The 26,883-nt window shown below is 41.1% G+C and overlaps 21 protein-coding genes across 21 annotated transcripts in view; 12 read left to right on the top strand and 9 right to left on the bottom strand.

Annotated features, from left to right (window-relative positions):
• The first annotated feature begins 6 nt into the window (after positions 1–6).
• On the top strand, positions 7–2,758 carry WALSEDRAFT_59475 (hypothetical protein). Its single transcript, XM_006956503.1, has 3 exons — positions 7–334; positions 379–784; positions 828–2,758. Exons 1-2 carry the CDS (start codon positions 31–33, stop codon positions 726–728), a joined length of 654 nt encoding a protein of 217 aa, XP_006956565.1. The 5' UTR covers positions 7–30; the 3' UTR covers positions 729–784; positions 828–2,758.
• Positions 737–1,118, top strand: WALSEDRAFT_15227 (DNA-directed RNA polymerase II complex subunit Rpb9; the record flags this gene model as incomplete). The annotated part of the gene is made up of 2 exons (XM_006956435.1): positions 737–784; positions 828–1,118. The coding sequence occupies 2 exons, from the start codon at positions 737–739 to the stop codon at positions 1,116–1,118; spliced, it is 339 nt and encodes a 112-aa protein (XP_006956497.1).
• WALSEDRAFT_59474 (hypothetical protein) lies at positions 794–2,758 on the bottom strand. The gene is made up of 2 exons (XM_006956504.1): positions 2,616–2,758; positions 794–2,571 (listed from the first exon to the last, which is right to left on the bottom strand). Coding segments are annotated over exons 1-2 (927 nt in total). The 5' UTR covers positions 2,618–2,758; the 3' UTR covers positions 794–1,646.
• WALSEDRAFT_15240 (cytochrome b5) lies at positions 1,154–1,666 on the top strand (the record flags this gene model as incomplete). Its single annotated transcript, XM_006956436.1, has 1 exon — positions 1,154–1,666. One exon carries the CDS (start codon positions 1,154–1,156, stop codon positions 1,664–1,666), a length of 513 nt encoding a protein of 170 aa, XP_006956498.1.
• Positions 2,759–2,801: 43 nt separating the features above from the next.
• On the top strand, positions 2,802–3,194 carry WALSEDRAFT_62545 (ubiquitin-related modifier 1; the record flags this gene model as incomplete). Its single annotated transcript, XM_006956502.1, has 3 exons — positions 2,802–2,836; positions 2,884–3,033; positions 3,077–3,194. 3 exons carry the CDS (start codon positions 2,802–2,804, stop codon positions 3,192–3,194), a joined length of 303 nt encoding a protein of 100 aa, XP_006956564.1.
• On the bottom strand, positions 2,809–6,104 carry WALSEDRAFT_56343 (UDP-Glycosyltransferase/glycogen phosphorylase). Its single transcript, XM_006956499.1, has 6 exons — positions 6,016–6,104; positions 5,937–5,969; positions 5,869–5,890; positions 4,682–5,818; positions 4,487–4,637; positions 2,809–4,439 (listed from the first exon to the last, which is right to left on the bottom strand). Exons 5-6 carry the CDS (start codon positions 4,507–4,509, stop codon positions 3,182–3,184), a joined length of 1,281 nt encoding a protein of 426 aa, XP_006956561.1. The 5' UTR covers positions 4,510–4,637; positions 4,682–5,818; positions 5,869–5,890; positions 5,937–5,969; positions 6,016–6,104; the 3' UTR covers positions 2,809–3,181.
• Positions 4,539–4,910, top strand: WALSEDRAFT_62543 (hypothetical protein; the record flags this gene model as incomplete). Its single annotated transcript, XM_006956501.1, has 3 exons — positions 4,539–4,637; positions 4,682–4,822; positions 4,875–4,910. The coding sequence occupies 3 exons, from the start codon at positions 4,539–4,541 to the stop codon at positions 4,908–4,910; spliced, it is 276 nt and encodes a 91-aa protein (XP_006956563.1).
• On the bottom strand, positions 4,992–6,099 carry WALSEDRAFT_62542 (DnaJ-domain-containing protein; the record flags this gene model as incomplete). The annotated part of the gene is made up of 4 exons (XM_006956500.1): positions 4,992–5,818; positions 5,869–5,890; positions 5,937–5,969; positions 6,016–6,099. The coding sequence occupies 4 exons, from the start codon at positions 6,097–6,099 to the stop codon at positions 4,992–4,994; spliced, it is 966 nt and encodes a 321-aa protein (XP_006956562.1).
• A 23-nt stretch (positions 6,105–6,127) lies between the features above and the next one.
• WALSEDRAFT_59473 (putative asparaginyl-tRNA synthetase) lies at positions 6,128–7,473 on the top strand (the record flags this gene model as incomplete). The annotated part of the gene is made up of 2 exons (XM_006956498.1): positions 6,128–6,299; positions 6,346–7,473. Coding segments are annotated over 2 exons (1,292 nt in total), but the record flags the coding sequence as incomplete, so codon positions are not given.
• WALSEDRAFT_59472 (hypothetical protein) lies at positions 7,459–9,283 on the bottom strand. The gene is made up of 6 exons (XM_006956497.1): positions 8,228–9,283; positions 8,038–8,177; positions 7,958–7,992; positions 7,835–7,912; positions 7,677–7,788; positions 7,459–7,633 (listed from the first exon to the last, which is right to left on the bottom strand). Exons 1-6 carry the CDS (start codon positions 9,276–9,278, stop codon positions 7,493–7,495), a joined length of 1,557 nt encoding a protein of 518 aa, XP_006956559.1. The 5' UTR covers positions 9,279–9,283; the 3' UTR covers positions 7,459–7,492.
• Positions 9,284–9,327: 44 nt separating this feature from the next.
• Positions 9,328–10,709, bottom strand: WALSEDRAFT_62539 (hypothetical protein; the record flags this gene model as incomplete). Its single annotated transcript, XM_006956496.1, has 2 exons — positions 9,328–9,770; positions 9,818–10,709. 2 exons carry the CDS (start codon positions 10,707–10,709, stop codon positions 9,328–9,330), a joined length of 1,335 nt encoding a protein of 444 aa, XP_006956558.1.
• Positions 10,710–10,981: 272 nt separating this feature from the next.
• Positions 10,982–12,401, top strand: WALSEDRAFT_59471 (hypothetical protein). The gene is made up of 2 exons (XM_006956495.1): positions 10,982–11,290; positions 11,334–12,401. The coding sequence occupies exons 1-2, from the start codon at positions 11,077–11,079 to the stop codon at positions 12,368–12,370; spliced, it is 1,251 nt and encodes a 416-aa protein (XP_006956557.1). The 5' UTR covers positions 10,982–11,076; the 3' UTR covers positions 12,371–12,401.
• Positions 12,402–12,516: 115 nt separating this feature from the next.
• Positions 12,517–13,618, top strand: WALSEDRAFT_56339 (hypothetical protein). Its single transcript, XM_006956494.1, has 3 exons — positions 12,517–12,711; positions 12,760–12,983; positions 13,030–13,618. Exons 1-3 carry the CDS (start codon positions 12,522–12,524, stop codon positions 13,573–13,575), a joined length of 960 nt encoding a protein of 319 aa, XP_006956556.1. The 5' UTR covers positions 12,517–12,521; the 3' UTR covers positions 13,576–13,618.
• A 113-nt stretch (positions 13,619–13,731) lies between these two features.
• Positions 13,732–14,210, bottom strand: WALSEDRAFT_27302 (40S ribosomal protein S16; the record flags this gene model as incomplete). Its single annotated transcript, XM_006956493.1, has 2 exons — positions 13,732–13,770; positions 13,821–14,210. The coding sequence occupies 2 exons, from the start codon at positions 14,208–14,210 to the stop codon at positions 13,732–13,734; spliced, it is 429 nt and encodes a 142-aa protein (XP_006956555.1).
• Positions 14,211–14,814: 604 nt separating this feature from the next.
• WALSEDRAFT_59470 (RNA-binding domain-containing protein) lies at positions 14,815–15,586 on the bottom strand. Its single transcript, XM_006956492.1, has 2 exons — positions 15,559–15,586; positions 14,815–15,511 (listed from the first exon to the last, which is right to left on the bottom strand). Exon 2 carries the CDS (start codon positions 15,414–15,416, stop codon positions 14,892–14,894), a length of 525 nt encoding a protein of 174 aa, XP_006956554.1. The 5' UTR covers positions 15,417–15,511; positions 15,559–15,586; the 3' UTR covers positions 14,815–14,891.
• Positions 15,587–15,628: 42 nt separating this feature from the next.
• WALSEDRAFT_67469 (DNA primase catalytic subunit) lies at positions 15,629–17,088 on the top strand. Its single transcript, XM_006956491.1, has 5 exons — positions 15,629–15,649; positions 15,696–15,802; positions 15,850–16,007; positions 16,056–16,911; positions 16,958–17,088. The coding sequence occupies exons 1-5, from the start codon at positions 15,639–15,641 to the stop codon at positions 17,074–17,076; spliced, it is 1,251 nt and encodes a 416-aa protein (XP_006956553.1). The 5' UTR covers positions 15,629–15,638; the 3' UTR covers positions 17,077–17,088.
• A 57-nt stretch (positions 17,089–17,145) lies between these two features.
• Positions 17,146–18,652, top strand: WALSEDRAFT_59468 (NTF2-like protein). Its single transcript, XM_006956490.1, has 4 exons — positions 17,146–17,165; positions 17,216–17,382; positions 17,437–17,551; positions 17,596–18,652. Exons 2-4 carry the CDS (start codon positions 17,297–17,299, stop codon positions 18,592–18,594), a joined length of 1,200 nt encoding a protein of 399 aa, XP_006956552.1. The 5' UTR covers positions 17,146–17,165; positions 17,216–17,296; the 3' UTR covers positions 18,595–18,652.
• Positions 18,653–19,004: 352 nt separating this feature from the next.
• On the top strand, positions 19,005–22,128 carry WALSEDRAFT_59467 (hypothetical protein). Its single transcript, XM_006956489.1, has 5 exons — positions 19,005–19,028; positions 19,080–19,142; positions 19,191–19,352; positions 19,404–21,617; positions 21,668–22,128. The coding sequence occupies exons 1-5, from the start codon at positions 19,011–19,013 to the stop codon at positions 22,112–22,114; spliced, it is 2,904 nt and encodes a 967-aa protein (XP_006956551.1). The 5' UTR covers positions 19,005–19,010; the 3' UTR covers positions 22,115–22,128.
• Positions 22,129–22,160: 32 nt separating this feature from the next.
• WALSEDRAFT_59465 (hypothetical protein) lies at positions 22,161–24,165 on the top strand. Its single transcript, XM_006956488.1, has 3 exons — positions 22,161–22,200; positions 22,248–22,520; positions 22,567–24,165. The coding sequence occupies exons 1-3, from the start codon at positions 22,174–22,176 to the stop codon at positions 24,133–24,135; spliced, it is 1,869 nt and encodes a 622-aa protein (XP_006956550.1). The 5' UTR covers positions 22,161–22,173; the 3' UTR covers positions 24,136–24,165.
• Positions 24,162–25,335, bottom strand: WALSEDRAFT_59464 (ADP,ATP carrier protein; the record flags this gene model as incomplete). Its single annotated transcript, XM_006956487.1, has 5 exons — positions 25,223–25,335; positions 25,101–25,179; positions 24,906–25,051; positions 24,799–24,862; positions 24,162–24,752 (listed from the first exon to the last, which is right to left on the bottom strand). Exons 1-5 carry the CDS (start codon positions 25,307–25,309, stop codon positions 24,163–24,165), a joined length of 966 nt encoding a protein of 321 aa, XP_006956549.1. The 5' UTR covers positions 25,310–25,335.
• The window catches only part of WALSEDRAFT_31329 (hypothetical protein), a 2,031-nt gene continuing 468 nt past the window's right edge, over positions 25,321–26,883 (bottom strand). The window contains exons 2-4 of the mRNA XM_006956486.1: positions 25,545–26,066; positions 25,464–25,493; positions 25,321–25,419 (exon numbers count right to left, since the gene is read on the bottom strand). Coding sequence (XP_006956548.1) covers positions 25,387–25,419; positions 25,464–25,493; positions 25,545–25,778 — 297 coding nt within the window. The 5' untranslated portion in view covers positions 25,779–26,066 and the 3' untranslated portion in view covers positions 25,321–25,386. The remainder of the gene's footprint in view (positions 25,420–25,463; positions 25,494–25,544; positions 26,067–26,883) is intronic.

Here is a 26,883-nt window from a genome sequence, read left to right as displayed (position 1 = left end):
ATAGTGTTTGCTCCTCAAACTCTAACTGTCATGGACTCACAAAAGAAGCACGCAGATGAATTCTGGAAGCTATTCCACAAAGCTAAGATACACTCACCAGCGACGACGTCAGAGTTAGACGACGATGAAGTTGTTAGTGTCTACACTGGGAGTGGAATATCAACACCGAACAAGCGGAGAGAGAGGTCACCAGCGAGAGGCGAAGAGAGGGATCCTGTAAAGATATTCACCCACGATATATCGACAAATATATTCTCTAGATTATCTCAGCAAGATCTCAAGCAATGTCACAGGGTGAGCAGAAGGTGGCGCAAAACCCAAGTGATAAACTATGGTGGGTTGACTATCTATAAGCTTATATTACTAACAATACATTAGTTTGGTTTGAAATATATCGACAAACATTCTTCGATAACGAGACAAGCTCTTCTGTTCAAAACAAATGGACGAGGCGGGAGTCGAAGGAAGATTGGAAGTTACGCTACAAATCAGCAATACGTAGACCATTCGAAAGTGCAGTTCTCGAGCAAATACAAAGATCAGTGACGCCCTCACAAATGAGAGAAGCTCAGTGGGATGCAGAAGCTAACCAAGCTGGACCTACGAAGAATGAGCAAAGAGAGGCCTACAAATCGTTAGGTGGACGTAAACCAAAGAACAAAGGCGTGAGAGGTGAAAATACTGCAAAGATAAACGCAAGGGATGAATCTGGATACATTTCCACCTGACGACCATCATGTCGCTAAAATTCTGTCAGAATTGTAACAATTTATTGTATCCAAGAGTTAGTGAACGATATTTTAAATATATTTCTAATAGTTTATTAGGAGGATAGAGAAAGGAGGACGTTGTTGTTTGCATGTCGTAATTGTAACTTTGAAGAGAGCGCCGTAGAAGCGAGAGTCTACAGGAATGACTTGATGCGGCAATCAAAGGAGGAAGCAGGCGTGACGCAAGACCTTGGAAAGGATCCTACCCTTCCACGCACGAATATAGAGTGTCCAAAGTGTCTATCCTCACAATCTGTCTTCTTCCAAGACCAATCAAAACGGACCGAGACTCGAATGACGCTATTTTACGTTTGTATTAGCTGTAATCACGCTTTTAGTAATTTTTAATTTATTATTTCTAATCTATCGTTTTGACGTCAAAGATGTTCAAATGGTTATTCTACGCGTTTGCAATATATCTGACACTCGCGTTATTCTTATTTGACGATATATTCCTTGGCTATAAAGGCAAATACCGTAACCTTAAGACATATCTTCCTAGGCCACCTCAGAGGAAGTTCACACCCGAGGAGTTAGCAAATTACGACGGAACTCACGGAGATGAAATTTACCTCGCTGTAGATGGTCTCGTATTTGACGTTTCTGCTAATAAGCGTATATATGGTCCTGGGGGTATGTACCATGCAGCCACAGGCAAAGATGCAGCTAGAGCATTCGTAACAAACTGCTTCAAGGATCAAGCAACTTACGATACCCGTGGCCTCGATGAGAAGGAACTATCACAAATAAAATCCTGGCAGGCATTCTTTGACAATCATAAAAATTACAATTTAATTGGTACAGTTGAGAATCCGGCTATTGATCCATCCACCCCAATACCTGAAGATTGCGGCTTTAAATTGAAAGCCAAGACACCTAAAGGTGGTGAATTATGAGCGAGAGAATGAATAATAACGCAAAAATGTGAGAATAGTTTAAGTTGTCTAATATATGCATTTCCTTTGTTTCTTTGACTGTTGTTTTATCCTCTTGCACTTTGTCGTTCTCTATATCATCTATCTTATCTACACTTTCACCGACTACCAATTCATGTTTCACATCAGGTGGTAGCACATCTACTTTTATATTCCCAGCAAAGAAATCTGTCAATAGGGTTTCACTCAGGTCTCCAAAAAGATCATCTCTCACGCCTGGTGTTGACTTTATTTGCTTCTTGTCGAAACTATCGATGAAATCTGCAAGTGTACTGTTGGAATTACTATCAATATCGCTCAAGGCATTGAGAGTAAAGTGAGTAAATCCTTCTATTACACCAACGCCTATTTCTCTATCTGTGTGATGACTGTAGCTGTTTTGACCTTTAAGTGAACTACCTATGGCGAGAACGTCGGGTGAGTAGAGCCTATTTGCGAGTGTAGCTGCTTGACAGGTATCACTAATAAATAGCATCTTATTGTAACGCTTCTTTACACGCATGTGCTCAATCGCGTCTGCTATGTCCTGACTATTGAGCTCTTCTGTGTCTTGAAACTTGAGAAATTCGTCACCACCATGTCCGGTGAGGTATAATAACACATTCGAGTTCTCGTCACTGAGTAAACGTCGACTAGCTGGGGTATCCTCTGTATGACGTCCTGTGAGCACCCTCAGGAAGTTCTCGACAGTGACTTCATAACCTCTGTAATCAACCTCGACGCGCTCGCCGTAGAGGTCTAACCTATGATCTTTATGGGCGTATACAGAGCCTGGGTATTTATTTCGCGTGTTGCATGCGATGTCATCTGGTAGCATTAATATTATATTCGAGTCTGGTATACCCAGTTTACGTATAGCTCTATACCTGATATGCTATTAGATAGACAAAAGGTGAGATGAAAGTCTCACATTCCAAGTGCATTAGCAAGATGTCGATAATTGAACCAATACCTCGATGTAGAGACTAAAATAGCCCAATTGTTGGTATGCCCATCGCTATTCGCTAGAACTAGGGCTGATAATAGTATAATTAGAAATTTGACGATAGTCGCCTTCATCGTCGACGTCAAACTTCTTCTTTTGATACGACGAAGGATGTCAACGACAACGAATTTAAAAATTGAATTTGGGTAGCACTCTATTTATTCATATTATCTTATAATAACGCCGACTACAGTGGTGGTCTCGAGATTCTCTTCAACAACACACCAGAGTTGAACGTTAGCCTGAGCACGCAAGGAAAGCCAACGGTGAGGGATCTAATCAAGCATCTCGCTGATGAGCACATCAACGAACGTAAGGAATTATTTATTGAGGGTGATACAGTGTGAGTTTCTCCTTATATTCTTGTCTTCTCTACAACTCCCTAGGCGTCCAGGTATCCTCGTCTTGATAAATGACTGCGACTGGGAGCTTCGCGATGAGCTCGACGGTGAACTTGAACAAGGTGACGTCGTCGTCTTCATTTCAACTCTTCACGGTGGATAGAAAAACTCAAGGATGAGCGCAATTATGGCGTCAACCATGATCACGATGGTATAAATCTTGCCTGCTACGATTCCAGTGTTGTGGGCTCTCTGTATTCTTTCATATATAGACAACTCTTTTGATTGCAAGACATCACAATAGACATCCTCCGTGAGTTTTGCAACTTTATCCCAGCTATACATCTCTGCAACTCTTATGTGGTTTCTCTGCTGGCGCTTTACTGTCTCCTCTCTGGACTCTCCCTTGATAACGTTTATCGCGCGTCCGATAGCGTCGACAACGCTATCTTGGCTGACATCCCCAGCAAACTCAATCATATCTTCCGGTAGTACTTCCGGTATACCGCCCACCTTGGTGCTGACGACAAACAAACCGGTTGAGGCAGCTTCGAGGAGGACTATACCGAAGGATTCAGTCAGACTGGTATTGAGGTATATCTGCCCACGAGCCATAACGTTACGCACACTCCCTAGTGGTATATTCCCAAGCAACTCCACGCGATCTTGTAGACCATACCTCTCAATCATCCGTTCGAGCTCTGTCATCCGCGGACCGTCTCCACCTACGACAAAGTGTACATCTGGGTGTTTCGCGCATATGACTGGTGCAGCTGCGATGAGCAGGTCTATCCCTTTACGATAATACAATCTTGAGACTGTAACGATAGTAATCTTTTTCTCTGGTGGAGCCAACAATGGCTTAAAATCATCACTAATAATGGCATTTGGAATGACATATACCTTTCTATCATTCAAATGGGCCCTCAGTGTCGTGTTTTCCTTCCCAGATTGCGATACGCAAATGACAGCGTCGACATCACATAAAGCGAAACGCAGGAGTTTGTTGGTGAGTATACCAACACCGTCCCTAAACCCGAACAAAGAGTGGTCTGTAAATACGCATTTTATACCGGGTATCCAACGAGCGTGCATGAGTGCCTCATGTGCCAGACTTGATAGCGCACCGTGAGCGTGAACGATGGTGACATTCTCTGTAATGTATATTCTCCTAAGTAAAGCATGAGCTGAGAAGAAATTTGGGAGACTTGCGTTAGCTGTTGTTGGTAGAATTGGTATGGGGAGATAGTAAATCGTGACACCGTCTTCTACACGTTTACCGCGATAGTTGGGATATTCGTGGGTTATAACTATCACACGTTTACCACGAGAAGTGAGTGTTCTCGATAGATGCATTATATGCGATTCAACACCGCCAACACTCGGGAAGTAGAAGTCGCTCACCATCCTAGAGGTTTTGTAAGTAACTCTCTCTTTTCCCTCTATTTAGCTCACGCTACGCAGGTAGAGGACGACATCCGCCCCGTCTTCTTTCTTGCTGACGTCGATGGTCGGAATCGAAGAGCTCAATCCGTGCGCTGTGGGGAGTACAGTTGAATGGCGCATAAAAGAGAACAAAGGTGGGCCATCCAATGAGACTACTAACGTGGGTAAATCTTTTGTACGCTCTCGAGAAGCTGACGATTGCAGCGTAAAATGGACCAATACAAGAAACTTAAAGAAAATGGCATGCATTTCAACGATAAATTGCAGCAATCACAACAATTCCACAACCCTCACATTAACGCAAAGCTTATTAGCTGGGTCGGCGTCGACGAGTATGCATCCAATGTAGACATCTACTCTGAATACTCCCATAGGGACTCATCTGCAGCTGCTATAGCAGCCAAACAACGCGAACGTTCAACAGAGAAAGTAAACACGTCTAGCAAAAGAACGAATATTTCATTCACTAATGCAAAGGCCAATAAATCACGTAAACAATAGGGAAGTTTTACAGCTATTCTCCTTCTTCTTCAAGTATCTGTTGCCTCAATCTCTCCCTCTCTTTCATGCGCATTAGAGTTTCGCTTTCGTAGGATATCTTGCTATTTGGAACGGGAATGGTAAAGTCAAATGAAGGGGTATCACCAGAGGTGTTTTCAGACTTCCCATGTAGCCGTCCACTATCTCTAAGTTCCTGAATAGATGAAGGTTCAACACCGCCGATCCAATCAACTGATACGCCATCAAGTACGCCCCTTTTACTACTCTGAACAGCTCCAAAAGCACCAACAAGATCATCAAATTCAACGATCGCAGACGATGATTTAGGTTTCTTGCCAGAAGCTGTAAATTCCTTCTTTGGTGGTAAAACAACTTGATTTACCTTACCGAATGTACTCAGTATTGCAAAAATTGCATCCCTATTAGATTCAATAACATCGCCTGACCAATTTGGACGTTCTTTACGTGTCCATTTCAATCTAATGACTTTGTCTTGAGGTGATGATTCCTCGGGGTCTTTATCAAGGTTCAATTTACTCTCTCTTTCGAGATCCTGATTGAGTTGTTGTGTTTTGTCCATCCGCCTACGTTTACCCTCTTCGCGTACCCTTTCTAACTCAGATTGTGCATCTCTTTTCTGCTTTTGTGCCAGTTTTCGCTCTTCTAGAGCTTCTTTCTCGCGTCTATCTAAATCAGCTTGTAAATCTTGCCTTCGGGTATCAAATTTAGCAAAACGTTCTGCTTTAGCTTTCTTAGCCTTTGCTACATCCGCTAATTGAATTCTTTTCGATGGATCGAGAAGTATTTCAGCTGCTATTGTCAATTTGTGAAATTCCTCAGCTGTGGTTTCTTATCGTCAGATTGTGATAACAATAAGCGAATGAACGAACCTGCCACTGGATTGTCTGGATTCTAGTAGCATATCAGAGGGATGTTTCATTGTATATCATTAACTCACTCTATCCGGGTGTACTTTCAAACTACGTTTCCTCTATAATTTGTTAAAGAGAATATAACACTTAAGGTGATAGACCTACGTAAGCTTTACGTATCTCAGCTTCACTAGCCTCCTCTGTCACACCTAGTACAGCCAATGCGTCAATATCGTCATATTCAGTCATCGCCGTATCTTTTGAAGAAGTCCCACCAAGATGAAACTGCCATTAACGATAAAAGAAATAGAGAAACTATCAGCGAAATCTACGGTAACTTTAAATGGATGGATACGTTCAGTCAGACATCAAAAGAAGCTCTCTTTCGCGAATGTATCGGATGGTACGGCAGATATACAAGTTCTTCTCCCACCAGATTCCCATAGAGGGTACGTCAGTCACTTATATAACAACTTTAAGGCTTATATAGCTCAGCTTAACAACAGGTGCTAGTATCAGCGTAGACGGTACCGTTTGCCAACATCCTCGCAACCAAAGTCTAGAAATCAAGGCTGAATCCCTAAAACTATGGGGCGAGTGTCCAGGAGAGAACTACCCAATGCAGAAGAAAGACCACGGGAGTGAACACCTTAGAGATAACGCTCATTTACGCGTACGGAGTAGACAAATAGCCTCTGTTATCAGATTACGTGATCAACTTAGCTATAATTTCGCATCATGGTTTAAAGATTTCGGTTTCATGAATGTCCAACCACCAATTATTACAAGCAGTGATTGTGAAGGCGCAGGAGAGGTTTTTGAAGTGAGACATCCAACAAAGAGTGAAAAGTTCTTTGGTAGAGATGCCTACCTATCAGTTAGCACACAATTACATCTCGAAGCAATCTCAAGTGGTTTTAGTAGAGTTTATACGCTCTCACCAACGTTTAGAGCTGAAGGATCACAGACGAATCGTCATTTAGCTGAATTTTGGATGCTTGAAGCTGAATTGAGTTTCGTGGAGGACCTCGAAACCGTCATGCAGGTTGTCGAGAATAGCATTAAGAGTTCCGTGAAGAATTTAACGGAACATTCAGAAGGTATTCCTTCTATGTCTGTGGATAGTGATTGGCCTAGATTAACTTATACAGAAGCTATCGAAATCCTCAAGAAACGTCATGAAGATGCACCATTCCAGTATATTCCTGAATGGGGTGCTTCTCTTCAGAGTGAACATGAACGATACCTCGCTGATACCTATTATGGGCGACCACTATTTGTGACGGACTATCCAGAGAATATCAAGCCTTTTTATATGCGCGTTAACGATGATGGCAAGACTGTTTCATGTTTCGACCTTCTAGCACCCGGAATCGGTGAATTAGCAGGCGGAAGTTTGCGTGAAGAGCGTTTACAGGTTCTCGAAGACAAGATGTCAACTGCTGGACTTGACAGAGAGACTTATGAATGGTACGTTGATCTCAGACGATTTGGATCAGTTCCTCATGGTGGCTTTGGTATTGGTTATGAACGTCTGATAAGCGCACTAAGTGGTGTGTCAAACCTTAGAGATGTCGTCCTCTTCCCAAGGTGGGCTGGCAGATGTACCTTTTAATAGAATGCATAGACGTAATTTATACTTTTACAATTCGTCATGGCGAATATGCACGCGTCGAGTGTTCTCGTGACACGCAGCAGGACTACTTGCTAGTAATTTATAGGCGCACTTTTCGAGCTCCTCCACCTCTATAAGTGCGTTGTATTCACCACACACTATCTCAACCTTATTCTTATTAGCACGGAATGTAGGTGAAAATTGAACTCACATCTGCAGACCTCTCAGGACCATTCCAACATCTCTGACCCTTCGTGTATACCTGTAAATTGTAGAAGTCCTCGCTTCCTGGTCCTGCATCTTCATTCCAGCTGTGGAATTTTCTGGTAATAGATTTGAGTATACCCTTCACTTTATTTGAATACTCACCCTAAACTCGTTCCACCAGACTTGCGCCCTTGTTGTCTTTGGGTGACTTTGTCAAAAAAGCACAATTCATAGGTATATCTGTATCGTGTTAGTTGCGTAATATATAGATAAGAGAAGTTTTACTCGGCGATGTTTTGAGAAACACACTCCTTGTTTAGCTAGAAAGGTTGAGTGTTTGCTCTTTGTCAATAAGTATTACTCACTGCATTCCACTCTCCCTGCGGACCCCATCTAATACCACTTTTAAGTTCAGCCACCTCAGCATCGGTTTTTGCAAGTCCATTGCGTGCTTTTTGCAAAGCGTCGTTTGCTTTTTTGTGCTCCTTTCTGGCGTTTTGGATATCTGTGATGTGCTTTAGTAAGCAGAAACAAATTAATTATTTTCAAACCCACAAGATGCATTTCCCTGCGTTGATGGTTCTGGTATAATGCTAAACTTAACTAACCATCCGACAAATGTCTCCTTAAATGCTCTGTAATTATCAACCATGGTTGGTGGAAGATATGCCTCAATATTGAACAACATGCTGTCGATGTCATCCTTTTTATCACCACTGCTTTGATCCAAAGAAACGATCAAGTTGACTAGATCTTCATTTTGAAGTTTGGAAAGCAACTCATTTGAAGCGCTCCGCTTTTTGCGAGTGTCTATATAAGCATTATAATCCTTTACAGCAGCCAAGACACCCATATCTTGGTAATTAGGATTATAACTATTCTTCAACGATTCAAGAATATCCAACAAATGAGATAAATCAGCTTCGACTGCCTCATTCTCCTTTTTGAGATCATCTAAAGCACTTCTGGCATCTAAGAGATGTTTATAGAGTGGTGATGCGAGCTTAGCTGATAAGGCATCCTTTGATAGTGCCTCTAAACGGTCTACTTCCGCCTTTGCAGCAAGTTCCCTCTCACCAGCCTTGATAATCGCCCTAGTTTTATCTTGTTGTACAGATGAGAGTCTGTTTAATTCTTTTTTCGCGCTATCAATGTATTTACTTTTAGTGATGAGTGCTTTATCCCTTATACGCTCAGAATGTTCCAATTCAACTTTGTATTGTTTTCCACGTTGTTTGCAAGTATCTGGACAGATTCCTGCTGGTTCATCTGTCCCGTCGCAACATTCCTCTTCGCAGATCCCGTCATTAACTTTCGATAAGTGTATTTTATCAGGGAAGAAACCCTCATTGTGACAATAAAACTGAGGTGTGTGGTGATAGCTCGAACAGGCGCTAGTTCCAGGTTCGTCTGTGCCGTCTGGACAATCGCAATAATCGTCGTTTAGTGCACTATATGGTATACTGACATCTGAATTTATACACTTAAATCTACCATCAATTGGTTTATAGAGATGTTCTATAGATGGATCGACTCCTTTTATACACTCTACACTCCCTACCAAAGATAAAGCTATTAAAATACCGACCAATCTGGGTAACGTCATCGTCGTGAATCAAAAAAGAAAATACATGAACAATATTTAAATAGTTAACTTAATTTAGATCTGGCGTTGACATTTGAAAAGACGATTGTGAAGGGCTTGTATTCCCTTGCGATGGTTCAATCGAGAATGCTCTGGATATTTCAGCGAGTGCTTCTGGATCAGGATGATGATGCTGATGATGTCCTCCATGCTCATCTACTACACTGTCGTTATTTCTTTTGTTGATGAATTGCAAAGCCTGGCCATTATTATTAGCTGAATGTGATTGAGCGAATTCGACCAAGTTTGCTAGGTGGTTCTCAGTTGTAACATCAGGATTACTATGGCCATTATGACTGAATTGTATATCAAATAAGTGTGATGACCGATGGTCCAAGTCTAGAGTCGATGGTTCTCCGGTATGGAAGTGTTGTTGTTGTTGTTGCAAAGCAGCAGCGGCGGCAGCAGCAGCTTGTGCATCAGCTTCGGCAGATGACGTACCAACGCCAAGTGCTAGGAAACCATTAGATATTATTGTAGTGAAAATTCTTCGTACTCACAATTTGTGTCTTCCATCTTCACAGATGATGCCTTTTTCTTTGTACGCTTTCTAGCAGGACTATTTGAAGAAACAGTCGCTGATCTACGTTTCCCCTGGAATGGTCGAGGTGGTATCGCGGGTTTTCCGTCAGTTCTATAGATTGTAATGTTGTTAGGATCTTCAAGCAACAACCTAAGTACTGCGTAGAGTTGGTGATTAGTCCAACCTCCAATAGCTGTTGGTGGTAATCCATCAGGCCAACCGGATATATCGCAACCATGGGGTTCTAGCCAAGTGGATGGATTGGCTGTGAAACCGTTAGGCAATCTACCGTAAGCTTCACCGGATGCTTGTCCAATTCCAGCTTCTGAAATTTTTGCAAGTAAAATTCTAGATATATGAGATTGTAAGACAGCCTGTCCAGTTGTCATGACGATCCCATGGTGCTCATCTAGGTATCTTTTATCCTCGTCAACTTCAGCTTTATCACGTAATAACGCGTATTTTCCTTTTGTTGACTTTGAAACTTCGTCGCGTACTCTGGGCGCACGAGCTTTGCGTGGCGGTCTACCGTCGTCGTCTAGGCCTCTAGATTTTCGTGGCCTACCTGGACCTCTCTTGCGTGGTAGATCCTCGTCTTCTTGATAGTAATCTGAGTGTTCGTCATCGTTTGATTGTGAGCCTGTCCTCTGCTGTTGGTGCTGCTGGGCTTGATTGAGTAGATTAGAAACCTGCTCCTGATCGAACTGAGTCTGTTCTGTAGGGAAGCTATGTTCGTTCCCATTATCAACTTGTCCACTCTGGGATTGTACAAACTTGAGTGCTAGCTCAAGGTTTGCGTTTGCCTCTTCAGTGTTGAGATGGTTATCTAAACTGTTATCATAACCAAAGTATGCGTCTGAGTTATTCATTTATTATGATATAATCTCTGATATTTATTTAAAATCTCAGAATAAAAAATGGCCTTGCTATGATGCTGCAAGGTCGACGTAAAGCAGCAAGAAAATTCGAAAATCTAATTCTCGTGGGGTCACTAGCGACCTTATAACGACGATATATTTATTGTATATTAATATATTTATTCCCATAATTCATAATATAATTACCAAATTAAGTGAAATTTTGGTCATCTATCGATCAGACCGAATTTGGATAATAGCGAGAGATCCATAATCCTCAGGCTTTACTTTATACAATAGTCTTAATTACCACTTCTCATCTCTCGTTTCGAAGTTTATTTACACTTTCGACATCATCCATCATACGTTCATCTCGGATATGACTTCAATAACAACAGCAGAGGATTATATTAGAGAGCAAGAGATACTAGAAGCTGAAGCTAGAGAGCTTCTACCATTCAAGGCAGACCTATGTACCCAAGATTACGACAAGAACGAGATTGGGAAGCCATTAAGACAGGCTATCTACCTCTGTAAGACCTGTGGATTAGATAAGGGTGTATGCGTAGGCTGTTCTATTATATGCCACGGCGGTGAGTTCATAGTCTCGCGTAGAACATTATCTAACTCCTTCAGATCACGATCTCCTTGAGCTTTTCCCAAAGCGCGGATTTGTATGTGACTGTCCAACCAGCCGCTTTAGTAAGGAGTGTAGCCTCAAGAAACTCAAGGCGACATACGACTCACACCCAAATCATTACAATCACAATTTCCAGAGGAGATTCTGCGCCTGCGATCAAATATATGAACCAGCAGAATGTGACCAAGAGATGTATCAGTGTTTAAGTTGCGAGGATTGGTTCCACGAGGGTTGTTTGAACTTAAGGGACAAAAATCAAGAAGGACGTGTGAATGACGAGAACAGCGAAGACGCAGGTCCTGTTTTACGCCTCCCTAGGTCCAAGTTTGACGCGTTTGTTTGTTCAGAATGTGTTCTATCACCTGATTTAGAGCATCTGAGGAGATATGCTGGTACACCTTCATTTGTTTTGCTAGAAAGTATGAAATCTCTACCACAGGAAGGAGACGACGATGAAAGCGCAATTCCACTCAAATTCTCAAACAAAAGGGAACATTCAGAGGACGATGATTACGAAGAAAATGATGTAAAACGCGCAAAAACCGGTGAAAATGAATCACAAAGTGTACCACAAGAGGAAACAATCCAGGCATGTAAGGTTCCAGCAATAAACGAGGAATCTCAACAATTTCTTAGCAACCTCAGTCAAAATCCTCCACCTAAGCCACCTTCGGAGGCGCCACGCGCTGATATGTTCATGTTACATGGTTGGAGAGACAAATGGTGTAAATGTGAAAACTGTATGACTAAGTTATCAAAACATCCTTGGTTGTTTGCAGAAGAAGCGACATATGAACCACAAGAAGAGGAGCAAGAAGAGAAAACATTGCTACAGCTCGGAGCAGAGGCACTCAATACTCTGCCAAGAGAGAAGGCCCTGGATGGATTGAAAGCATACGAGAAAATGTCTAGTTCTGTCAAAGACTTCCTCAAACCGTTCGCAGATACCGGCAAGACAGTCGAAGCTGCTGACATTAACAACTTTTTCTCAGAGCAGCAGCAGAAGCTTAAAAATGGAGATAATCAAGCTTAGAATTATATTGTAATTTCATATGTATTTCATTCAGAGACATAGATAGATATCTGCGAGTCTTATAAACAAAGTTAAGGGTTACATGTAAACAAACAAATAAATGCTATTTCTTATAGCTAAATACACTGCTTCCTTCGTAACGGTCAGCACTATGAACGTATCACGGAAAGATATATATGACGAGCATGAGGATGAGGAAGTAGAGGAAGTGGACGATGGAGCGCGTGCGATGCTAGAGAAAATGCTTTCTTCTGGCTGGTCTAACGCTGTGGAAACCCAGGTTGAGGAAAAGGAAGACGACAAAATGGACGAGGATAAGCCAGAAGAAACCCCGGCACTTTGTAAGTTTGACTCAAATAGCTATCTACTATTATTCAACTTACATATAGCCTTCAAATTGCTGTCGAATGCACCTGTTACGAAGATAAACGTAGAGGATGCAGCTGAAGCGTCTAGCGCAGAGTACGACAAATCCGTTAGAGAGCATAATGAAAAACAGCGGCAGTTGAGGGAATCTTCGCCGTCTAATGATCTTATCAACAGCCGGAAATCACAATTTGAGAGTGTAGCTGTTGATTTTAACTGGATAAAAGAGCAATCAACTGTCCATTGGGTGAGTCTTCTTGGAAATTAAATGTATTATTCTAACAACCACTCAGAAACCCCTCAGCAGTCCGACAAAGAAAACAGCAACAGGACCACTATCAGCTGAAGTCCTAGCGCTTGCAAAGACAGACGTTAAAGACGATGAAGAGGAGAAAGATAAACAAGGTCTAGTCTCAAAACCATACGTTCCACGGATAAGCTTAGAGGCACCAAAACAGCATAATACTATTCATAAAAAAGCAAAAAAGTTGCGTACCCCACCGGCATTCTTCGCAGCAAGACCAGATGAATGTAAATACGCAGCATCAGCGGCGTATTTTTACAGTAAACCTTCATCAAGACCATTCAATCGTCCAGATGGCTCTCAAAGGAAGTATATAAGGAGTGACAAGAGAGGTATAACGGCACAATTGGAATACGCTCGTATTGCAGAGGAGGACCGTCTTGCTAAGAAGGCTGAAGCGGCTGAACAGAAACTCAAGTTGAAGAATAAGAGAAAATTTGAAGGTAGAGGTACTGGAAAAGGTGATACACTTGGCGTTAGTAGAGTTAGTACAGCTGGTGGAAATGCTGCTGCTACTGGTGCAAACGCCACGTAGATTGTTCTCTCATTGTATAGTTTAGTTATTTTTCTATAGAAACAACACAAAACAAGCAAAAGCAGAAGTTATGCAAAATACCCACTTAATGTCATTGGTTGTGAATCTGAACGTGTACAATAAGAAAGTATCCAATACTTGAGAGCCGTTGTGAGTTTAACGGTATGATTTTTGGACACGAGCACGGGCACCTGGCTGTAAAAATTTTGTGAGAAAAGATTATAATAAGATAATAAAAGACCTACACCACCGAACTTCTTTGGTTCACAACGACGTGGATCAGCGATGAGGAGGGTTCTGTCGTAAGAGACAAGGGTCTTCTTCAAGTCCAAAGCTGATGCAGCGTCAAAGTTCTTAGCGTAGAATGCAACCAAGGCCTTTGAGATAGCTTGACGGATAGCGTAGATTTGTGAGGTAACACCACCACCAGAGACTCTGACTCTGATGTCGACTGGAGCGAACTTTGATTCACCAACAACCAAAACTGGCTCGTAGACCTTGTATCTTAAGATTTCAGGTTGAACGAGTTGGATTGGTGAACCATTAACTCTGATCAAACCTTTTCCAGAGACGCAAGTTGCGACAGCAGTGGCTGTCTTCTTCTTACCGAAGGTTTGAACTTGGCCGTTTGACATTCTAAACTTTGTTAGTATATTTTATAATAGAGCGTATACCAGAGTGTAGCCGCAAGGTGAGAGCGAAAAGTTTTTATAAAGTAGAACGCGATTGAATGGCTTAGCAGGTGAGTAGAACTAGAATATTGTAATGGATTCCAACCAGGTTTGCTGCAAAATCTCTCCATCCCGTCGACTTCTCTTTACGGACTAGCCAGTTTGCGGCTAAAAGGGATATGAACGTTCTAGTCCTAGATATAAGCTTACTCTACACTCATATGCAGCTACACTTGGCTTCTTTACGCTATATTTTATTTACACACCTTTGGGTCCTAAAGGAAGCTGCCTCAGTCAAAATTCATCAAATCTCGTTCAGATTTTAAAATGAATTTATTTGAAGAGATAAGCGGAAATTAAATAACAAAGTAGTTTGTAGGAATAGCTTCTGTATTATTATATTTATATTTATCTACCCTCGCCTATCTTCTCTGGGAAGCTTTGCATCGTTGGCGAGATGAACAAACTGAGTAAATAAGGGATACTGCATACTATCTATACACATTATATAGCTATGTATGTTCTATATATGTAGTCCCAGCATCCTTTATTACGACATAACCGAGATAAACGAATCGCTCAGTTTGGTATGACATTTAATTTACATTAGATAGCATTTTAGTATTTGTAACACTTCTAGCACTTTTAGTAGCGTGACTTATCATAGGAATTTTCGTATCTTCCTTGGTAGCTCGGAGAACGGCGTCTGTATGGCGGTGAGTAGGATCTTCTACGATCGTCGTAGTAATCATCATATCCACCTCTCTTCGGTGGTGATTCACGTCCTCTCCTTGGTGGTGGCTGTCTATATCCGCCTCTCCTCGGTGGTGAGCGCTGTCTATCTTTGAGCTTTTGCATTGTCATTTTTGACATATCGACCGTAACTTTAACTTCATCTATTATACCCTTATGCATGAAATCGCAGGCGTCCTCTGCGTCTTCAACATGTTCGTAGAAAATAAAAGCGTATCCCATCGTTGTATTAATTTTTCTAGCTTTGACTAACTCAACATGAACTATTTTGCCGTAAGCATCAAATATTTCCTCCAGATGCTCAACTGCTACATTCTTCGTTAATCCACGAACAACGACGCATTTCAGACCGCGAGAGCTATCAACCGATCTGCTCCTACTACGACTTCTGCTCAGTGACCTCGATATTGAGCGCATCCTCTCATCTGACTTGCTAACTGACCGAGAACGAGAAGGTGATCGTGATCCCCAGCCTGAATTGCGAGAGCGTGAACGAGAAACTGGACGATTACCTGAGTCTATATTAGTCACATATATCTATATCTACATTATTACCCACTCAGCGGTCTTGGTGATGTTGATCGTCCTCGTTCCATCTTCAGCGTATCTAATCAAGAATATTCTTAATCTCGAACAACGATGGTCAACCCGTAAGAAATTACAGAACTATTTGACAACATCTAAACTCCTTCAAAGAGACTTAACTCACCTTGACGACGCGTCTAATCCACATGTTACACGTGCATACTACGAGCGTCTCTTTCCATTCAAGCAAATGTACCAATTCTACAATGGTGACCACAGTATGGTGTCGGTTTTATCATTCTCACTTTTCACTAACACATAGCAGTACCCACGCGTTTGTTCACGAATCGAGAATTCGCCTTCACAGTGAAAGATGATATCTACCTTCGTTATCTGTCATTCTCTACTTGGGATGAATGGAAGAAAGAAACATTAAGATTGAACCCTACACGTTTCGAAATTGGAGCTGTTTACACTGCAAGGGTGGGTTTATATGAGGGTTTCAGAGTTATTTTAACAAAGAGCTACTAGCCACGCGATAAGAAATCACTAGGTCCATCTGCATTTAAAACCAAAGAGCGTGAATTGGTTTTTGATATTGATATGACAGATTATGATGAGATTCGTACATGTGCAGCTGGGAAAGATATTTGTGAACAGTGTTGGGGTTTCGTTGTAGCGGCTATGCGCATTCTTGATACTGTACTGCGACAGGATTTCGGTTATAAGCACTTACTCTGGGTCTTCTCTGGTAGAAGAGGTATTCACTGTTGGGTCTCAGATCCAGCTGCGCGAGCATTGACAGATGAACAAAGAAAAGCATTAGTTGGTTATATTGAAGTAGTTCGAGGTAGTGCCCAGCAAGCTAAGAAGGTTCATATATCTCAAAACCTCCCAAGAGGTGCACCATGGCATCCTTCTCTCATGAGGGGTTATGAACAGCTGTACGAATGCTTCGAAAAGACAGTATTGGAAGATCAAGATGCCTTCAGGGATGATCCAGCATGGCGCACTTTGCTTAGTTTGCTCCCTGATCAAGATGTCGCGAAGAGTCTGTCAAATGAGTGGGTCAACAAACCTGGACTTAACTCTCGAGAGAAATTCAAACAAATACGTAAGCGCATGCCAAAGTCTCCTCAATGGGATACTGCATTGCGTGAAATTGTTTTGCAGTATGTATACCCACGTATAGATACGGAAGTATCTAAACATCAAAACCACTTGCTTAAGGCGCCCTTCTGTATTCACCCTGGTACAGGTAAGGTATGTGTGCCAGTGGATGTAAGCAAAGCCGAAGAATTCAATCCAAGTAAGGTGCCTACGATAGGACAACTTTTACGTGAACTTGAGCAGTTGCCGGCAACGGCAGGAAGGGATGTATCACAAGGTGAGTTCACCATAAAGCTCTAAAGCAATATAGCTAATATCCACAGATTGGGAACAAACCTCACTTGCGCCTTACATTCGAATGCTCGACAAGCAATCAGAGCAAATAATGGCAGAAACGAGGCGATTTAAGAGAGAAATGAATAACAGATCACTCGATTTCTGATAGTATTTTGTATTAAATAAATATCAAATTTTTATTTTTCCTTATTGGCTGACGAGAAGAAGGTGAACGAGTTGACACTTGATTTATAGGTGAGTTTTGTGAAAAGAGAAATTGCGGATGAATTAAGTTAATTATTTAGTCTGGTTACTTTCCCGTGTATATAAATATACCAACGAGTGTGTATATCATCAAATAAGTCGTCTTCTCATTTCCAGACAGAATGAACAGCAACGTAAATATCAACAATGGTAATAGCACTGAACAAACAACTGTAGTAGCAGAAGTCGGATGGCAATTCGTTACACAGTGAGTGTATCCATATATATGCCTACCTCACCACTCACAAGCACACTATTAAAGATACTACAACTACGTAAACGCTAAACCAGAGAATTTGCATTACTTTTACAATAAAGACTCTACTTTTATACACGGTTTCGAAGATGGCGACGAGCGCACTTGCTTTGGACAGTCTGTAGGTTGACCTTATATTCCTGTCAGCTCTCTGACAGCTCACAGGAAATCAATTCACGCGTCTCTGAGATTGGATTCGAAAACTGCAAAGTATTCGTTCACTCTCTCGACTCACAATCCTCCGCTGATGGCGGAATATTAGTCCAAGTCGTTGGAGAAATGTCAAATAGGAATGGTCCTTGGAGAAAATTCGCTCAGACTTTCTTCCTCGCGCAACAACAATCTGGGTACTTTGTTTTGAATGATATATTCAGGTATTTACGCGATGATGATGAAGTTGATGAGGAGAAACAGCACACTCCAGTCGCAGATGTAGAGAGTGACCTTAAGGAGACTACAGAGGATGAAGCTACCAACGGTATAGCTGCTCCAAAGGTCGCTTCACCTGTACCAGCGGCAATTGCATCACCAACACCTCCAGCAGATGTTCAAACTGGTGAAGCTGAGAAGGTCTCATCACCTGTGCCAGCCACAGCTACAACATCAGCTGTTCAGTCGCCAAAGCCTGCTGTAGCTTCTCCAGAGAAGTCTAACCAACCAAAGACTTGGGCAAACCTTGCCGCATCAAACTCAAAGAAATGGGGACAAGTTGCACAAGATAAGGTTTCACCTTCAATTCAATCAGCTGCGACTGCTACTTCTCCACGTACCAATAAGGCCGATGCAAGCAAACCATTGAGCCAGGCACAACAAAATGTGCAATCAGTCTCACACGCTTTATGTTTCGTCAAGAACGTTACTGATCAAGTACAAGGGAATGAATTGAGATCAATCCTACAAGCAAAGTTTGGATTAATTAGAGACGTCGATGTTGTTAGAACAAAAGCATGTGCTTTCGTACAGTTCGATAAAATAGAATCAGCAAAGAAAGCTATCATCGCTTCTCATAGTAAAGATCAAGGTGGTGAAGGTGGTATTAAAATCGGTAACCAAACTGTCATGTTAGAATCTAGAAGGGAGAAACCAAAGAATAATAAGCAAAACCAACAAAAGAAATCCAGACAATCAAATCAACAATCACAATCAAATAGAAATAAAAAGTAGCATTCTTATATCTAACCTACCAAACTACCTGTCACGCATATTTTATTATACATTACGCGGTTTTATTTATGGCTTTGATGTCTGTGTCCGGGAGTTTTTTTATTGAGGGCGTGTCTATGTTCAGTTTTTTTCACCCACGTTGGTGAAAATTTTGTTTGTTTGTGCGTTGATTTGGGTGAATCCGAAATAGAGTAGGTAGACTAAGAGTGAATCTTCTGTATTGCTTATCGGTGTCTTGTTCCTTCTCTAATATGACGTATTTGGTATATTACCCGTATCATTGTCCAAGCAATGCAGCTGTAACGTGATGATAGTCCTGCATATGAAGTATATAATAACGATTCACTACATAAAAGTGTATTTATATAAATAATAACCGATTACACCTTGATTCAGTACGACGACCGTCTCCGTAAATGAAATTTGGTAAAGAGGTGGGTTTATTATAGAATTGACACCACCAAACGTGCTTATAATGTTGGTAGATACAATCAAATCAGATTCCAGGATGGTCTCAGCAGTATCTCGATTACAAAGCCTTGAAGAAGGTAATAGTAGTCCATATATAGCACAATATAATCTCACAATTGCATTAGATTATAAACTCCATGATAAAAGGGCGTCCGAAAGACGCTGGAAGTCTATCTATCGGCATAAGGCCCAGGAAGACGAGCGGGAATGATAACGGCGTCGAAGAAGTATCGATAGAGGAATACAGATCAGCCTTCTTTTTTAAATTAGAGAGGGAGCTTGAGAAGGTGCGTTATACTTCTCCTATTCGCTTTATAGCTTAGACGTCACACACACAGATTAACGCATTTTACCTCGCGAAAGAATCCGAGCTAAAAATACGGATACAGATATTAATTGATAAGAAGAGAGTACTCGCAACTACGAACAATAAGCAATCAAATGAAGTAGCCTTAGATGAGGGTTTCCAATACTTCGAGCGTCAACTCGTCGCCCTACAAGCCTATGTTGATATTAACGCTACTGGATTTAGAAAAATTCTTAAGAAATGGGATAAAAGGTCTAAATCTAACACTAAAGAGTTATACCTCGCCAGACAAGTTGAGGTGCAACCCGTATTCAACCGCGAAGCTCTAGCCGAATTGTCGAATGTTGTAGCAACCAACTTGATTGATTTGGAGAATCTAAAGAATCAAAATCAGCAGGATCAACTTGGTGACCCTATGTCAATTGACGGCGATTTGGAAACCAACAGCGACATCGAGAATATTATCATAAAACTACTCAAGAAGGACAACACAGAGGGTTTGATTGGTTTGCTTCAGAATCACAAGGGTTTGAGGCTCACCTGGGAGAGTCTCGCTTATGCTACCTCACAAGAACAGATTGATTCACTCATAAGCCTCGCCTCAATTGAGTGGAGTTACATTGACGATATCAACAACCGTACATGTTTGCATAAAGCTGCTATTGTTGGTAATCTTCCTTTGCTTTTATTAGCCCTCGAGAATAAAGTGGAACCAACGAGGACCGACATTTATGGACGTAATAGTGTACATTATGCTGCACTAAATGGCCATGATAAGATACTCGAGCATCTCCTCAAATTGGATGTTATCGATGGGGCTACCCCTGATTTGGATGGATACACTCCATCATTATACACAATCGTAAATGGACACGATGATTGCTTGAAATTACTAGTATCGCAGTTGTCATCACCTGCAGCATCAAACTTACATCCCCTTTGCTTGGCAGCCCAGTATGGTCATGAATCCATCGTGAAAACCCTCTTGAGCTTATCGAAAGATGACATCGGTCCTAATGCTGAAGGTCTCTATCCTCAACATTTGGCAGCTAGAGGTGGTCATGCAAATATTTGTAAATTGTTGGCAACTAAAGGTGGCGAGAAACAGGGTGGTTTACACATTAAGGACAAGTATTCAGCGTGGACACCACTCATTCATGCAGCTGATAGTGGGCATATTGAATCTGTCGACGTTTTATTAGAGTTTGGCTGCGATCCAACGGCCTTAGATGAAAATGACAATAGTGCTGTATTCTATGCAGCTTGGAATGGTCATATGGATTGCGTCGATGCTTTGATGAAAGTAAAGAGATCAGAGGTACCAATAGAAAAGATAATGAAATCACCTAAATCAGACAAAAATGGTGGTGATTTGGATGAAATTCCATCACTCGCTTTACCACCACCAATGATGCCTTTACGTATATATGGTCATAACTACTTACTCAAACGTTCATTACTTAATGTAATTTTAACACCTACACCAATACGATTAAGTGAAAATGACGAAGAATTCAAGTGGTCATCACTAAAGTTAATCGTCATGCAAAAGCCAGACATGCTTAATGCACCATATCATCTCATTATACCATCACAGAAGCAAGAAATAGAAAGATCATTATCAGAGTTCTCATTTCAAATCGAGACTGAGCATAATGTCAGCTTAGATTTCTCACTTTATCCTGGGTTTGGTAGTGTTATTATGGGTAAAGCTGTAGCATTACCACAAGCATTGATGATTTCAAGAGAAAACAAACATACATTACCAATTATCGACAATCATTTAAAGACAATTGGCAGGATCACTTTTGAAACCTCGCTTATTAAACCATATGTGGGGTTACAAGAGCACAGTGCAAATGTTAACGCTTATTGGAAGTCAACGACGAGCGTGTCAGCGAATAATCAATCTCATCCGACGTTGAATAAGAGGGATTCACCTACGCTTACGCCTACTGGGCATGGTGAAGATAGCGGTAACAGTGCAACTATCATAACCTCATCTTCACTTCCTTCAGAATTTACGAGACTTTATGTGCAATCTAGCAAAGATTCGAAAGCGGTGGTTAGTAGTAGTAGGGATAGTAAAAATGGCTTGCCATTTAACGGATTGGAAGGAATACGAGGTTTACAAGTTAATGATTTCATGTTTGAGGATTTATGTAAACTTTCTAAGCAAAATCAAGTGGATGCAGAGTCACTAGGAAAGAATGCCAAACTGGCATCCATGGAGTCTATCTTCGAGGTAAGTTAGGCGTGTCGTTATCTCTACAAATTACTCACTCAACATTCCAGCAACTACCTAAGTTCTCTCATGTCCTGCTTGATGTAAAGAGAGGCGATGTTGGGGATATAAATAGTTACATCGATGATATATTGAAATTCACATACGCAACTGCATCATCATCAACTAGAAACATGGCATTCGTTACATCAGACACTGACGTCGCTGTTTGTCTACAGTGGAAACAACCACATTTCCCAGTTTTTGTGAAATTGACAAGTCAGGGATCAGTAAAAGAATCAGTGGACTTTATCAAATCAAACAACTTACTTGGGTTGTTTGTAGACCACGATCTATTAATGCGGGTACCTAAACTGGTTGATGCTGTTAAAGAAGCAGGCTCAATGATTATCGCAGATAACAATGATACTAAAACTCAATTAGTCGGTGTTGATGGGATTGCGAATGATAGTCACTTTTATTGTTATACAAGTTATACGTCGAACACAGTTATATAGTAATTTGCAGATACATTTGTACACTTAATTTTGATATCTTGTCTTTGAACATTACGGTCATGTTGATTGCGATTGACGAGCTTATCGTGGGTTTCTATTCAGCGAACTAGAGCATAAATTGATAGCCAAAAAGTCAGAATTTAAACCGCCCGTAGATATTCTAGACGTAGATGAAAATGCCTTCGTGTACGACATAATGAGACTTTACAACCTCAGCGGGAGTCTTCCTTTTAAGAATCACGTGCATCTACACTCTTTTAATAAAGAAGTACAAGATAAAGGTGTGCTTGATGGTCTCCGTGATGTACTGCTCGCATACGCAATACCTTCAATCCAGTCTGAGGTTTCTAGCAACGTGAGGATAACAGCGAGTGCATTGAGAGCTTTAGATGAAGGCGATTATAATGTGAGTATATTTTCTCTACTATGGCACTTATCTTACGACCCTTTAGTTAGCAATTGGTTTGCTAAACTCACCAGCATTCTTGCACACTTTAGTAACACTCGATAACTACAAGATCATGGATTTATTATACAACAATCCTACTAATGAAACACAATTAAAACGCTCATCCCGCGTTATTTCCTTCGTTAGATCCTCAAGGAACACGAGTGATATACTCTCAAACGAGCGCTGTGAGAGGATATACGTTAGCGCATTAGCTAGCAAGAGTATACCTGCAGCTATGAATTACATAAATGGCAGACAAAGCGGTCTCAATCGTTCAATCCTCATTGAAGAAATTCTCAAAGTGTCTCTTCTTCCAAACCCAGTTGCTAAGCTCTTAGAGGAACTTTCAAAACTCAGTTTAACGGATGGTGATGTGGAAGTCATCAGAGCGTTCGCGAATGGTACTTCTTCACTCACTTCAACAAGCGTTTCACCTTCTTCCATTGCAGCAGCTCACGATCTGCTACTCGTGAGGTATATACAAGCAGGTCAAATACCAGACGCTATAAAGCTCAATAAGGGTGCTCTCAGTGTCGTTTTGTCGCATGGGATTGGCAGTGTCAAACGCGGTCAACTTATAAGCGAAGCATGGAGCGTTTTGCCAGGAGTACAAAAGACACTCGTAGAGAGAGAAGTTGGTAAAGATGAAAAGCAAGAAGAGAGCGATGAGGAAATGGTGCAAGATCCACCACAACCTGAAACCACTCAAGTTGGATCCTGGATTGATGTCAGATTGGAACAAGAAAATAAGGTACCTGCGACACCATTCGCACCTTTGAGAAAAGCAGCCCCACCGGTACTTCCTCAAAGTCCATTATCTGGACCTCCAAAATTCTCAACTCCTACTGCGCCTACATCGACGCCCGTCAGGAATGTTCAAACTAAGCACAAGGTTGCCGAATCACCATTCGCTCAGTTGCTTGGTAAATCTATCGCAAGAGAGAAAGAAAAGAATGAACAATTAAACAAGAGCATCAATAAGAGTGCGTTCGAAATACCTAGCGTAACTGATATAGCTTCCAGGAGTTTGTCAACCCCTGCTAAGAGAACACAGAAGAATGTTCATACACCTGTTGTTCAGACCCCTGAAGCTGGAAATGAAAGTAAAGATAAGATTACCGATTTACCTGATCTGCAAGCGCTTCAGAGTGTGAGAAGGACAAGAAGTGTTATGCCATCCGTCAAGAAGGAGGACAAGAGGGATGATGACGATGATATCGAAGTCCCTGGATCATATCCATATACACCACAGCCAACGAAACAACAGCAGTCGCAACGTAATCTCCGTTCAACCACTTTGAGATCTTCAAACAGACGTACCAGCCTAAAGCGTAATTCTGATGACGTCCAGATGGATGAAAGTGACGATGATGAGATTGCCTTGCCTGGTAGTTACATACCAACACCTCAACCTGCTCGTGGACGTAAGAGTTCTGCTGGCGGACCACCAAAAAGTGCTGTAAAGCGTGCGACAAGACGCACAAGCAATGCCGGTAGTAACCCACCTGCACCTGCTGCACCATCAACTACTAGACGTCAAACTAGATCATCAAGTAGATTAAACAATTAAGATATTCTATATATTGATATTTATACATTAATACTCTCTAAACAACATCTTCTTTGCTAGATTGTATGTCGCGAATGAGATTGCATTCATTGGAATGACTTTTAGATAACCAATGGATAAACCAACCCAAAAACCTCTAATTCCTGATTGTCTATATATTAATGAACATGTTTCATTGAAGTTCACGAATCTATCTGGATGTAAAAGACCACCTACTTGCATTCTACGTCTAATAACTTCAAATGGATATGCGGATGTTTGTCCAACAGCACCTGCTATGCCACCACATAATAAATCACCCGCACTTTTAGATTTAAAAAACGACCGTATTTTTGATTTTGAGGCTTGCTCATAAACTAAGAAAGACATTCCAGCGTATGGTATAATTCCTATCATCGTCATTGAAAATCCACGGTAAAATTTCAATAAAGAGACTTTATTGAGAAGCTTTCTACTGAATTTAGCTGTTGTAGCTGTCTTTGACGGTGGTGGTTGACCTTCATAATAAATATCACGCATGACATCACTTAATCGCACTCTGCCTTTTGAGCGTGTTTTGAATGCTGTCCGTACACGTATGAGTTCTAACGGATAAGTACATATCACAGAACAAAGTCCTATATATTGTATGAGCTGGTACTGATATCAGGAGGTACGACATACCTGCGGTTGCACCCGATAAGAACTCCCTAAACGGTGTTGACTCGCCCTCATTTGGTATGAAGAACTAGAGTTTGTTAGACAAACCAGATTACTGTTTATGTACTCACATGTCTCGCTTGTTCGTATGCTGCCCATTTAATCGCTGCGTATGGAAATATCCTCGCTATTGTAGCTGAATGCCCTTGTAATAAGCCTCTCACACCATTTGCGTTATATATCGGTCGCAAAGCTCTAAATACGCCAGTCCATGTGCCTGTTAAGGTTGTGTGAGAGCATTTCTAACTATAGAACAGTACACAAACCTGCATACTTTTTAAATTCAGGGTTGCTCGCTTGAAAGAGTATCTTTACTCTATCAAATGGTGCGATTGCAGTTTTGGCCTATACGAATCAGTTTGTTTGAAGTGGCCTAGTTTAAACGTACGACGCAACCTGCTGTACCTCCAGCTACCATAGAACGCCATACATAGTCAAAACTTCGCCTATCTTGGCTACTTCTATCTGTTTTCATGAGTTGGATGTATCTAATCAAGAGGTGTGATATGGGAAATGTACAAAATGAGATAAAATGAATAACTTAGTGTCTATTTATTTGCTAGCTTGCTTCTCTAGGAGATCTTTCTGTGGCATTGTGAGTGTAGCTCTAATAGTAGGAATATACCCACGGCTTCATTAATTTTACTTGCTAAAAATGGCTGTAAACACTCGTTAAGATGTTTCCATTATAGATTACCGTAAAAACTCACAGATCCACCTTTATCCGGGTGATTTGCAAGCATAATAGTTCTGTGAGCGTGCTTTATCCTCTGGGTATTGGCGAGCTGCTCTCTTAATCCTAATATCTGAAGAGCTTCCTTCTTGTCCATCTTTGCTTGGAATCCACCGATAGCCCACTTTGATGCGACAGTTTTAGCTCTCAATCTGCTAGCAATAAACATTCCACCAGTAAGCCCTAGCGCACATAATCCAAGTGTCTCCATTCTATTCTAATTCCTCGACGTTCGTTTCAGAGAGAGCGGCGTACTTCTTCCTTGACTTTTTCATTGCATTTTTCTTTGATTTTTGTAGCTTTTCAATCCTTTTAAGTATTTTTGATTGACTGGGATTGTATATATTGTCATATTTATCCTGTAATAGCTTTCTCGCTTGGCTTCGATTACTGATGAGACTGCGAGTGGCATGACATTCTACACTCAATCCTGTTGGTTTGTGTAATAAGAATACCTTATTGGATGTTTTATTCACAGCTTGTCCACCTTTACCCTGACCTGATGGTGTAAGTTTAGATAGCTTTTTACAGCAGAAATAAAACTCACCTTTGACGAATTTCTCTAATAAGTCTTCTTCATTGAGCTTCACAAGTGATGGTTTGCTCCAGTTGATTAAATTTCTAACACTGGTCGTGATTAACCTTACTGACATGACAATATGAGCCAAAAGAGCCAATTTAGGTACTATTTAGATGTTAATCTCTGCAAATTATGTCTCTTTAACAAAAAATTGCATGTATTTTACTCATATCTGAGCTATGTTGCACGTTCTACGTATTCATATAATCATAACAATCATAATCTTCTCTATACAAGAAGACATTCACATAAAGTAAACTGAAGAGTAAACAAGGTCAGCCTTCATCTACATCGCTGAAGTAGACGTTCTTATAGCTATTTGACTTTAACGAACTGGATCCTTTGAGTGATGACTAGAATCTTCTTGACGTCCTACGTACATTCTATCATGTATTACCTCTACATTAACCAAGTAATTCACTAAATGAATACTTCTTGAAGGATTCTGATGAAGATTTTCTGCGCAAACGATCTCTGAAAAGGTGCAATGAGTCTGTCCTTTGCTTTCTAGAGGGAACGTTGCATTTGCATGTTCTAGCTACAAAGCTACTATCATAGTATCATACCATTGGTATTGTGAATAGAGCAGACGCCTTAGATGAACGCTTTAAGCATTCTTGAAACTACACCCATATTAAAATAATAGAGAGACATTGAAGTTAAACTGAGAACGCGTTATACATACTGAAGTGATAGTGTGAACAAACGAAATTATTGTAGATATTCTTAGTAGCTA

The sequence above is a fragment of the Wallemia mellicola genome (assembly GCF_000263375.1).
Source record: "Wallemia mellicola CBS 633.66 unplaced genomic scaffold WALSEscaffold_3, whole genome shotgun sequence".
In the NCBI taxonomy this organism is placed as follows: Eukaryota; Fungi; Basidiomycota; class Wallemiomycetes; order Wallemiales; family Wallemiaceae; genus Wallemia; species Wallemia mellicola.
Note: the sequence above shows the minus strand (reverse complement) of the source record. Positions and strands in the feature narration are given on the sequence as shown.